Raw genomic sequence first — 13,334 nt, forward strand, 5'->3', positions numbered from 1 at the left:
GTTGCCATGCAAGATACTCCCACATTTTGCAAGAGATGGACAGAGAACAAGCTAAAAAGAACAAAAACAAAAAGGGGCCATAATCCAGGATGTTACATCTGCCATGTTAATGAGCCAATTGTTGAGGGATGGACAGACATGGGTGACAGCATAATGCATACATACTCAAGTATGAAAATAACATATTATTTTTAAATTTTTTTTATTCTTTTTAATAAATGTTAATAATAGTAATGGGTGTAAATTCAAAATAATATATTAAATGTAAATAAATGGTGACTGTGTGTAAATTCAAAACAAAATTATAAATTTTTTTAAGTAATTTTTTTAAGTATTCTATATATCCAGCACCTTAAATTATCCTTATTAAAACATTAACAAAAATAAATTCTAATGGAAGTTATCATCACAGCAGTCACTGTTTTTTTAAGGCGAGCGATCGCTCTCGAGCGTCTGTCGCTCACCTGAATGTCAACCAAGGAGATGTTTTTCTCCCTCCCCTTAAAATTGAAAATCGCTCTCCTTTACAAAGTCATCATGGAAGGTTTATTATCATATTTATGAAACCAGGAATTATCCTGTAACATGCAGTTATTGATCTTCAGAACCATTTCCCATACAAACTCTCCTTCATATCAGTTCACTCTCCTTAATTTCTAAATCACTTTTCTTATCTAAACTGGGAGAGTTTTTTTAGGGGAGCGATTTTTTCAATTTGTTGATTAAGGGGAGCTTTTTTCGGCTCTCCTGTAAAATACCAACAACAATGACTGTTAAAGATCTTAGAACATAATATCATAATAATATAAAACAAAAAACTAACTACGGCAAGATTTGAATGCATTAATATTAGTATGGAGTGTAGTTACCCTGTATTAAATGAAATGGGGTTGAACGTCCTACTTTTCTGCTAAGGAAGACAGAATCATGAAGACAAGAGCTACCCTGTAAAATCGGCAGCATTGTCAAACATAAAAGCTCTCAAAACAATACAATAATCCATGATGATTAATTTAATGATATGCTAACCAATTGTTAATGATATAACAATGATGTCATTATCTATTAGGTAGAGAGAAATGAGGTTTACTGCAATCTGATTAAAACACAGATCCTATTTCGTTTGGTTTTTATAGTTCAAAATTTCGTTTTACTTGTCTTTACTACACTAGGATCTGGAAGAGTTGTTATCATTGATGTGTTCTGAACGATGTGAGGGATTAGCCAAAGAAACGGTCTGTTACGGGGACTTCTTGACCTTTTAATTCACGGAACTGTGGGTAAACCACTAGAAACGTCAACGCTGATTGATCAATTAATGTCTGACGTCACAGGGTCAACAGCTGTTTGTTTGACCCCTGACGTTAACTCCCATTATAACTTGTCAGATCTTCATATAGTGTAGGCCATAGAAAGTATAAAAAAAAAAAACACAACGAAATATAGATCTATATTTTAATCAGATTGGGTTTAACGTCCACTCGAAACAAAATAGGTGATTTCAGGACAAAATTTGAACACATTATTGGCATTAATATACATATATAAAAATTCAATGAAAATGCAGCACTGGATTGTCTGAAAGTACTCATAATATCAATTTATTAGGCCATACAAAACAAATATTCTGGTTTTGTGACTTTAATTTGTCACAGGATCATGTTGTTAATTGACTTATCATAAACATCACATTTCAAGGCACTACGTTCATCTCATCCCTTTGTTTATAGGAAGGTATGATTATCCACCAGTATGATTTACAATAGTCAATAGCATTTATCACGGTTGCTTAATTGATAATTGAGCCCGTGGTACACTTCCTGCTTCATTCAAAATTTTTTTGTCGATTACTTCCTGTAACTGGGGGGAAATATGAACTCATGGTAATTAATGAAACTGTTAAAGATGAATTATGTAATTTTTAGATAATAATTCAAAAATAGATATTGTAAAATGAATATGTTGAAAGTTTCATTCAAATTACTTTATTCTGAGCAAAGTTATGATTTGTCTGAAGATGTAGCATAGACTGTCCATGTTATCATTATATATTTAAAACTTGTGGATGTTTAAATCTATATAAATCTCGGCCATACAGTGGTGTAGAAAGTTAATCATAGGCTTGTCATGTTCATAAAAGTCTTAATAATAATTTATACAATATTTGATGCCAGAAGAAAGACCTGCAACAAGCAGATTTGGCTCTTGCATAATGCATCTTTAAGTCCGGGGTCCCATTTAAAGTTATATTTTTAAAATGTATTAAAATAAAGCCTTAAAATAGATGGTATCCATAAACAGTCCTACCTTGTTAAAGAATAATCCTATTCATTATATAATTCGCTATTGCCAGCTGAGAAATTGGCAAAAATATCATTTTTAACTTCAAATTCCAACATTGGAAAATGGCTGCCCCATGTTGTCAATAGCAAAACAGGGCAGGTAATTGTGTTGTTATTTCCTGTGTCATAGATTTTTAAGGGTGGGAAATAATGCCGATGATCGTATAATAGTGATTTGATAACCTATTGAGCAAAAGACATAGAAATAATTATGTTTTCACTTTCTTAGAAAATTTGAAATTCTCGCTTTAAGTTATGCAGAAGTATCATTTTTTTTTGTGGCCTTATCAATATCATTTGATTTAGCTCTTGCATAATGCATCTTTAAGTCCGGCGTCCCAGTTAAGTTATGCAGTTAAGTATCAATTGTTTTTTATTGTGGCCTTATCATTTGAAAATACATTTTACTCTAGCGTTAAAAGACATTCCATAATAAAATCGTGCAAGATTTCAGTTGTAAAAACTTATATAGAGGCCTACACTTAACATCTTTGTTTTAAATACAAAAAATAACTTCATACAGTAAAATAAACTACTGTTCTGTGAAAACCTGTAAAACATATTGATACAAATGAAATGGGGTTTAACATTCTGCTTTTCTGCACCAACTGGGCTTATGAACACTGGCTTACGCCTTACAGTGTGCTGTAAGTGAAAATGGGGCCTGACAGCGGTGCAACCCTCTACACTCATATTGGATTTCAACTGTCAGGTTGTCAGGGGATCTTTACGTGCATGCCAATGTGTACACGGTACCTTGTTTTTTCATCACAGGCGAATAACTAAACGTTGTCCCTTTCCAGGCACTCTGTCTTCCACGCCTGAAAATCCTGATGAACTTTCTCGGCCAACAAACGGACCAAACATGGGACCTCCAGGTTTGCGAGCCAACGTCTTACTGAGTCACTGCAGCTCAACAAACAACAAGGCAACATTTGATATCCCTGACTGACAGTGGCACTGCCCATACCTGAATTCCAAGTGTCCAGTACCCTAACTGCCTGACTACAATGCTACGACATAGAATTGAATTTTATTGGATTTTAAAAAGAAATAGTTATCTATACAATCAATAAATGTGACAAATATGTCATCCAAGATGTAGTTTTAGGAATAAATGACTGTCTCATGTCCCATATGGCTTGTACTTCACTGGGGTGATACTTGTGGGCCATAATAACAAGATGATTTCGAGACCAACCTTCTACTGAAATACCTGTAAAAGAAAATCCACAATTTCCCACAAACCTTGCCCCAGCTTGATGCCCTAATATTCCAGTGACATATATGTCTTCTATTGGCAGTATATGACATCTATTTGCTGCGTCAAGCATCCCTTGTAATAAATCAGTCGATATGGCATAACATACACCTGTAATATAATCTGGATAAATTTCTTTATAATAATCCTTTGCACCAACAAACCATTTTGATTTCACTCTACGTTTTGGTAATGCCTCTCTAATAACATGTCCAACAATAACTTTAGGATACGTTATATTTAGTAATATATTAAACAAAGCTGGAATGTCCACAAAAATATCATCGTCTATTTTCACAATATACTTTGATTCTGCACAAAAAATGGATGACCATTTCAAAATGGCTACACTTTTATAAGTTAAATTTCTGTAGGAATCTTCATAGTCTATAAATACAATGTCGTTCTCTCTCTTACTTTCCTCAGCAATTTTCAAGCTGATACCCGAAACCTCACTTTTTCCGACCATGAAGATATAATGTATTTTATTATTCATTGAATTTGACGCCCACGTTTTGCGAATGACATCTCTTGAAGGACCATTTTGCGGTGAAGAGACTATGCAGATGGTCAGAAAGATCTGCCTGTCAGTCGGACATGGTTTACCAATGTTTATAAATCGAATATTAGCCAAATCAAAAGTTACTGCTTTAGATCTGTTATGATAATGTATTGTTAAATCCTCATTTCTACTTTCCACCATGGAACATGAAAGTTTATATTGGAAGAAGGTTTGTATGATTTCCACCAGTTGTACATACTGAATGTAAAAAAATAAAGTCAGACAAAGGCCTACAATTTTGATAACTTTCTTTGTTAAATTCTTCATTAAAAACCACCTGAAAAAGTTAAGCAGACAATCAAGTTTAAATAAACGATTCTGGTGTCATATAAATGGTCGCTATGTAATGATTATAATGAAATCAAATGGTGTTTAACGTCCGACTGGGCTAATGATGGAAAATGAGGGAAATTTTGCCCGGACAGCGGCATTATGGCCTACACTTTTATCGAATTTCAACTGCCAAGGGATCTTCATTGTTCACGCCAATGTGTACTTCTAAACTTGTTTTTTTTTTGTCCCATCCAAACGAGTATACAATGTCCATTGCCATGCCCTTGGTCCTGTACCACTGACAAGGAGGAACCACACCAGAAAATCCCTACGAACTTTCTCAACCAATGCAGGGATTGAGCACAGGAGAGGGGTTCACTAGTCCACGGGTTCACTAGTCCACTGCTAGTGCTATAAGAAATATTATAAATATGGGTATCAAAGCACAGGACCCCCACTGAGCCACATGAAATCAAATGAAATGGGGGTTAAATGTCCTACTTAACTTTTCTGCATCAACTAAGCTCATGAAGACTGGCATAAGGGAAAGTTTTCACGAACAGCTGACACCACAGACTACTCTTATTTCAAATTCAAACTGACATGGGTTATTTTACTACAGACTACAGGCACGAGTACAACCTAAGTAACTCGTAGTTACTTTAGTAACGTAAATTGTATCGGCTCTGCCTTACCCTAGTAGAAGGCAGAGTCGATACAATTTACGTTACGGTACTAAAGTAACTAAGTAACTTGGTGTTCCGTCCCATCTCAATGACTAGACGTTGTCCTTTGTCAGTCTCTCTGACAAATCCTGAGGAACTTTGTTGGCAAACACCAACAGTGAACCCTAGACTGCAGTGCCTTACTCACAGAGCATGGCTGTCAATTGAACTTTGTTTTCACACTTTGTTTGTATGAATGCATTGTATATGTATTATTGAATAATGTATATATGACTATAAGTGTATATGTATGCATGCTGTCCTTCATTGAACGTTTTGATGCAATAAACATCTTATCTTATCTACAAATGGAATAATAAATAATTTATTTTGGACCACAAAATTGAACTAGTCAACAGTGAGGCTGATGTTGACCCGGAGCTGCCTTAGTCAATCCCCAAATAAATAAATGACACATATTAATTAATTGTTCATTCGTTAGACCTGATGATGACTTTCCAGCTACTGTATTGTGTATGAAATAAAAACGTGTATGTATGTTTTAACTACTTAATTTAATTGATTTTATACATAGCTGGTCATGTGCTAGTCCAGCTCTGAACGTAGGTCTCGTTACACTCAGTGACCTACGTTCAGAGCTGGACTAGCCATGTGCAGGCTTTACACAATAGGCCTCCAACTCCAAGCCAAGGTTTTCATTTACCAGGCAGTAGGCCTACATCACATTTGACACGATGACATATTAGTTACATATGAAGCAACGACCGAGAGTTTTACAAAATCTGGATAAGAGCCGTGATCAACTCAGCCGTCTCTTTTTCATCCGCCGAGATCAAGTCAGCCGTCACTTTCTCATCCTTCACTAAGAATAGTCACCCTTCGCTAACTGCGAATCAAGCTGGCCGTTAGACTGGACAACCTGCTCTAAATGACATTAGGCTGGTTCCTAGTACGTCACTGCGCTATTCTGACTTCAATAAAAATACGAGTCTTAATACGAAATTCCAGATAACATGTTACATATCACTGAAAAGCACATTCATTTCTCTTTTCAAATATATAAATTATTTTCTGGCACATTTATATTTACTTACCTTGACAAATTATCGAAGTTGGATGTATATACTGAACTCTATTAAGTAATTACGTGGGGGAGGGGGGGTATTCAATGTCTAATTAAGGGTCTTAATACGAAATTCCTGATCTACATATCAGTAGAAAGCACGTTCATTGCTCCTTTCAAATATATAAATAATTTTCTGGCACATTCATATTTACTTGCCTTGAGAGGTGAACAAAGACGAACGGTACAAAAAATCTATTAAATGAAGAGGGGGGGGGGGTATGGGCCACTGTAGTAGAAAGCATGTTCATTGTTCTTTTCAAATATATAAATAATTTTCTGGCACATTCATATTTACTTGCCTTGAGAGGTGATCAAAGACGAACGGTACAAAAATCTATTAAATGATGGGTGGGGGTATTCAATGTCTAATTACGGGTCTTAATACGAATTCCAGATATTATGCTAGTATCAGTAGAAAGCACGCTCATTGCTCCTTTCAAATATAAAAATAATTTTCTGGCACATTTATATTTACTTGCCTTGAAAAGTGAAAAGGGGGGGGGGGGATTTGAAATAAAAATGCGGGGCTTAATCCAAATCTTAATCCGTAGATCTATACTGAAAAGTAAAGTTAATCCTCTCTTGAAATTTATTTATTATATTTTCGGCGGAATGCATATATACTTTTTAAATTAAAATTGATACAAGTTTGGTAGCCTTCACTGGCTTAATTAAAGATAGTGGTGGGGTGGGGCGAGTGTTTAATGTCAAAATACGTGTCTTAATACGAAATTCCAGTTATTGTGTCATACATCACCGGAAAGTAGGTTTCTATGGCTCTTTGAATCTACTTGTTATTTTCTGGCACATTCATGATTGCATACTTTAGAAGAGATAAAAGCATTTTTATTTTGAGCAAAGAAATGGGTTACTAAAAATAGACTACTTTCAATTCATTTTATTTATCGAAGGCTCGGATTAGTTTTGGTCATCCAGCGAATTTGTAAGTGACGGCCAGCTTGATTCCCAGTTACTGAAGGGTGAGTATTCTTAGTGAAGGATGAGAAAGTGACAGCTGATTTGATCTCGGCTTTAGATTAGTTGGTAAAATAAAATGCATTGTTGAGAAGTAAATTGTTAGAAGTTAACCATCACACGTGCTTTGTTATTTTTGGAAATTGGACGTATGGGTCATAAATTTACACAAAATAACTTGAACTAGAACTGCAATGCAGTAATGACGGGTTTCACCGGTGCCACGTTACCCTTACTTATGTCACTTATAATGCCAGTTACCCAGCAATATCAATTTCATTTATACATCTGTTACCATGTGTTACATAATGCCAAAAAAGTGATCTTAATACGAAATTCCAGTTATTGTGTCATACATCACCGGAAAGTAGGTTTCTATGGCTCTTTGAATCTACTTGTTATTTTCTGGCACATTCATGATTACATACTTTAGAAGAGATAAAAGCATTTTTATTTTGAGCAAAGAAATGGGTTACTAAAAATAGACTACTTTCAATTCATTTTATTTATCGAAGGCTCGGATTAGTTTTGGTCATCCAGCGAATTTGTAAGTGACGGCCAGCTTGATTCCCAGTTACTGAAGGGTGAGTGTTCTTAGTGAAGGATGAGAAAGTGACAGCTGATTTGATCTCGGCTTTAGATTAGTTGGTAAAATAAAATGCATTGTTGAGAAGTAAATTGTTAGAAGTTAACCATCACACGTGCTTTGTTATTTTTGGAAATTGGACGTATGGGTCATAAATTTACACAAAATAACTTGAACTAGAACTGCAATGCAGTAATGACGGGTTTCACCGGTGCCACGTTACCCTTACTTAAGTCACTTATAATGCCAGTTACCCAGCAATATCAATTTCATTTATACATTTGTTACCATGTGTTACATAATGCCAAAAAAGTGATCCTTACAAAATTTGTTACTAACTTACCGCTAAGTTAGCTGACTTTTTAATGGGAAATTTCTCGACAAGGGATAATGCTAGAAGCAATTTTTGGACATCTATATGATCGTATTGATCCAATCTACATGTCCATTGGAATCAAATATAATGTTAAACGAATGATAAATATAACTCACTTCAAAACAATACAGTTTTTGCCAAAATTACATTATTTCAGGTGATAATAAAAATGTTAAATTAATTCTATGAAATTATAAATGGCATCATTTTATGGTGAAAATTTTATGATAATCGAATAATAATTGACACTTTATAGACCAAAACCTTGAATAATGACTTGTAGAATATGGTCTATTTCTCTGCAACCAAACAAGTTAGAAAGTATTTTGTGATATCTGTATGGTCGTATGCGTTCATTCTATTTGTTAATTGGAATCAAATATCATAATTTTAAAAACATTAAAAATCAGACTCATTTGAATAAAATATCTGTTTTAGGGGCTAAAAATACAGTGTTTGCCCAAATGACGTCATTTTCAGTGACAGTGAAAATGTTAAATTGGATTAACCTAGTCAAAAGTGGTATGAGGCATCACATGGTAAAAAAAATTGAAAATCGAACGATAATTGACTCTTTTACATGCAAAATAACGTGAAAAGTGACGCATGCAAAATTGCCTATTTCTCGGCAACTGCGCATATTTCAAACTAATTTTGACATACATTGGCCTCGTATGGATTAATGCTACAAAATTATGAAAGTTGCGTAGAAATAATTTAAAATATGAAGACGATGAATGGGTTGTAAATAGCTGATTTTTACTCCTTTTTTTCACCCTTAAATCAAAATGTCGCAAATACAATACCGATATAAAAAAAAAAAAAAAAAAAAATAAGCCGAACATATTTTGCGCCTGTAGTAGGAGCATTCATCTTCATTGATAAGATTTGTAGAAATTAATATTTTTCCTTAGGAAAAGACCTAATAACCCGTCAAAATTTAAGATTTAGGCAAAATTACGGTGCCGACAGAAAACTTTATTGGTTGAAACAAGTTAAGAATTTACACAAAGAAGTATATGAGCTTTTGTTTTATACACAATCAGGCAATAAATAATTAATTTAGAACCCATAAACTGTAATAAAAATGTGAAAAGTCTTAAAAAGTGATTCTGACGAAATTGGCTATTTCTTGGCAAGGGAAGATGCTAGAAGCTATTTTTTGACATATTTATGATCGTATTGATCCAATCTATATTTCCATTGGAATGAAATATCATAATGTTAAACAAATACTAAATATAACTCACTTCCAAAAAATATTTGTTTTGAAGGCTAAAAATACAGTTTTTGATAAAATGACATTACTTCCGGTGAGAATGAAAATGTTAAATTAGTTGTATGAAATCAGAAATGGCATAAGGCATTACATAGCGAAAATTTTATGAAAATCGAATAATAATTGACAATGTTATTGACCAAAAACCTTGAAAAGTGACTAGTAGAAAATCGTCTATTTCTCTGCAACCTTACAAGTTAGAACCCATTTTGTGGTATCTGTATTGTCGTATGGGTTCATTCTATTTGTTGATTGAAATTAAATATCATACTTTTCAACAAATAACATATACGACTTATGTGAAAAAAATGGTTTAACCTAGTCAAACGTGTCATTAGGCATCAAATAGTGAAAGAAAATTGAAAATTGAATAATAATTGATTCTTGTACAGGCAAAATAACGCGAAATGTGACTCATGAAAAATTGCCTATTTCTCGGCAACTGCTGATATTACAAACTAATTTTGACATACATTCTCTTTGTATTGGTTATTGCTAAGAGGTTATGAAAGTTACGATGAAATATTTTTACACCTTTTTTCGCCTTTTAATCTAAATGGCCCGAAAACGAAATCGAAATTAAAAAAACTGATCCCGATGTTTTGTGTGCCTTTACAGGGCGTACCCTTTCAGTTAAATCAGATTTGAAAAAAAAATGATATTTGCTTTCAAAAAGTTGTACCGAACTGTCAAAATCTGTCAAAATTGTAGTTTTTGCTGATTTTACGTCACTTCCGGTGCCGACAGGAATCTTTACCGGCAACAAAAAAAAAATGACATTTTGGACCATGCAGCATATTATTAAGAACTTTCTTTTGTACAAATCGAATAATAAATAATTAATCTAGGACTGAAAAAATGAATTAGCCAATGGCGGCCAAGGAAATTTACGAACACAAAAAATGTTGACATTTTTAGTCAAATCGGATAACTCTTCAACCCTGGTTAAAATGCCATATAAAAATATTCATAAATAAAAAAGTTTTTTTGTAAAATTTTAAATTTTCGAAATTTGGCGCTTAATATCTACGAAGATTCGTTGACAATCAAAAATCAAAAGTAGCACAGCTATGTGCCTGGTCTCCGGCTATGTCAAAATGCATCATATGTTAAAATTCGATGATTATTGTTAATACGTTACCTTTGAACTTGTGTCACTCCCGATGCCAAGTTACCCTTGAACATATGTTCCTTCCGGTAACAATGAAACCGTTAAACATGTTTTCACCTAAACATTGCGCACATGAAATAAAATGGACGCAGAATCAATCAAATCCAGCAATCAATTCATTTTATGCATTTGTTACATGTAGGTGATCCTGACAAAATTAGATTACTTTTACAGGCAAAATAATGTGAAAAGTGACTCATGCAAAATTGCATATTTCTCTATAACTGCTGATATTAGAAACTAATTTTGACATACATTCTCTTTGTATAGGTTAACTGCTACGAGTTACAAAGAAATATTTTAAAATATGAAGACGCTGGATGGGTTGTAAATAGCTTATAATAGTTACACCTTTGTTCACCTTTTATTCAAAATGGCCTGAAAATGAAATCGAAATTTAAAAAACTGAAAACTGAGTCCGATATTTTGAACACCTTAACACGGCGCATCTTTTGGATAATATCAGATTTGAGAAAAAAAATATTTGCTTTCAAAAAGTGGTACCGAACTGTCAATATTGTAGTTTTTGCTAAATTTACGCCACTTAATCCGGTGCCGACAGGAAATTTAATTTTAATAAACTATTTTTTTTTTAACTGTTCCAGTTTTCCGTGTGTGCCATTTTTTCCACTTACCATTTGTAACCTACCATTATAGTCCTATTTTCCACATGTATGTTAACCCAATATTACCTATGTTGTTATTACCTAAATACACTTACAGAAGATATTATTTTCGGATCAATTTACCTACCCATAATTTTAAAAATATTCAATTTTTTCCAAAATATTTTATTTTTATTTTTTGTGACGGGGAAACTATATATTTTGAATTCTGAAATAACTATAAAATGTAAAAAATATAATTTCGATTTTTGATTTTAAAAAAAAATTGGAAATAGGCCATGTGTATTCTACCAGAATGTTCTACTATTTATTTTAAATCTTTGTAAATACCCAAACTGTATCATGTCATTGGGTTAAAAAAGTACATAAAATCTATTATAGGGTCGATGATAAAATAATAAACATAAAATATGTACTGTAATTATACCCATTTATCTCGGCAATGGAGCGTTACAATTTCAAATTTGAATACTGTACAGATTAATTTTGTTTGGTCTTTTTGTCAGAGTATGTAATTTTATAGCCCTTTACAACATTCTATTTTCCCAATATAAAATACCCTTGACTCCTATATAAATCATCATAACACCCAAACCATAAATACCTTGCATATGGCGTGTCTAGTATTATTGGACAGGCTGAGTTTCGATTCCCCGGTTGTAGGGAGTAGGGTCGCCTGTAATCTCATGGGTTTTCTCCGCGTCATCCGGTTTCCTCCCACTACTAAAGCCCCCTACGCGCAAGCGAATTACTGAAATAAAATTGAACCATGTGTTAGTCCCGAAATGACCTAGTTTGTGTCGAGTGGACGTTACACCCATCTCTCTCTCTCTCTCTCTCTCTCTCTCTCTCTCTCTCAAATACCAAGAAATTGGCAATTTTAAACAATTGTAGGCCTACAAAGATATATTTTATAGAAATGAAGTGAGTTTAGATTTTTTTTTTTTGGTTTTTTTTTTTAGGTTTTTTTTTTAGGTTTTTTTGGTCTATTAATTATTTGAAAATGGTATAATTTATACTTTAATCATATGGTAATATAAAATAGTAACAAGAAGTTTTGTTTACTGGGGTTTTGAGGATTTATTTGACCTTGGGGTTTTAATTTGGTGCGTCATCTAATTGCTTATATTGCCTACAATAAAATAAACGGGTGGGCCGCAGCTATATTTCCTATCGATGTTTGGGGAGGAGGAGGGGGGGGGAGTGGGGGAGTGGCCGAATGGTTAGCACGTACGCGCTGTATCATAAGGCCTGTCATTGAGTCGCCTGTCCAAGCTCGTGGGGTTTTTCCGGTTCCTCCGGTTTCCTCCCACTGCTAAAGACCACTACACGCAAGCGAATTATTGAAATAAAATTAAACCATATGTTCGTCCCGAAATGACCACCCGATTAGATTTTATTACATACTTCGAGAAGGTATTTGTTGAGTAATAAAAGCTTCTAGTAGTTTATCGAGGGCTGGTCGTTCTTACCGCACGGTACAAATAAAACCTTCTAGTATAGTTTATCGAGGTTCGGGTGCTTCCGGAGTCCAAAATGGCCGCTTTATATAAATGAGAATTTTGGGGATAACTAACCCGAACCCTAACCCTTTTTAAAAGACTGAACTTGGGTCTAATTTAGTTTTTACTTCTCTTAAAAGGGTTAGGGTTAGGGTTAGTATTCCCCTAAATACTCATTTGTATAGCGGCAATTTTGGTATGATCGAGTTCTGGCTTGTTCTCGAATTTGTTGCTTCTAGTGGTGATAATATTTGTACCGTGCGGTAAGGACGGCCAGCCCTCGATAAACTACTAGAAGGTTTTATTACTCTACAAATACCTTCTCGAAGTATGTAATAAAATCTAATCGGGTGAAATGACCTAGTTTGTGTCGAGTGAACGTTAAACCCCATTTCTCTCTCTATCGATGTTTGTTAATGTCGTGATTTTAAGTTAGTCGAGATGGTGACGGCTGTCCTAAGTTAAAATTGATTTTAGTTAAAATTGTCCCTAAAATAGTTTTGTGAAACGCTACTATTTTAAGTTGAGATAAAATTTTAACTTACAATATTATTTTATCTAAAATGCTT

The 13,334-nt window shown here is 33.9% G+C and overlaps 1 protein-coding gene across 2 annotated transcripts; it reads right to left on the minus strand.

The window, feature by feature from the left end:
- Positions 1-11: 11 nt before the first annotated feature.
- LOC126823994 (beta-1,3-galactosyltransferase 1) lies at positions 12-6,088 on the minus strand. Of its 2 annotated transcripts, none has more exons than XM_050553066.2 (2): positions 5,828-6,088; positions 12-4,363 (listed from the first exon to the last, which is right to left on the minus strand). In XM_050553066.2, exon 2 carries the CDS (start codon positions 4,304-4,306, stop codon positions 3,404-3,406), a length of 903 nt encoding a protein of 300 aa, XP_050409023.1. In that variant the 5' UTR covers positions 4,307-4,363; positions 5,828-6,088; the 3' UTR covers positions 12-3,403. The 2 variants fall into 2 exon arrangements, with proteins under 2 accessions (XP_050409023.1, XP_050409022.1); XM_050553065.2 differs by having other exon boundaries at positions 12-4,442.
- Positions 6,089-13,334: the final 7,246 nt, after the last annotated feature.

Source organism: Patella vulgata, chromosome 6 (assembly GCF_932274485.2).
Source record: "Patella vulgata chromosome 6, xgPatVulg1.2, whole genome shotgun sequence".
In the NCBI taxonomy this organism is placed as follows: Eukaryota; Metazoa; Mollusca; class Gastropoda; family Patellidae; genus Patella; species Patella vulgata.

Coding starts and splice junctions, on each gene's coding strand:
- LOC126823994 (XM_050553065.2), bottom strand. CDS start 4,432: ATGAAGAATTTAACAAAGAAAGTTATCAAAATTGTAGGCCTTTGTCTG.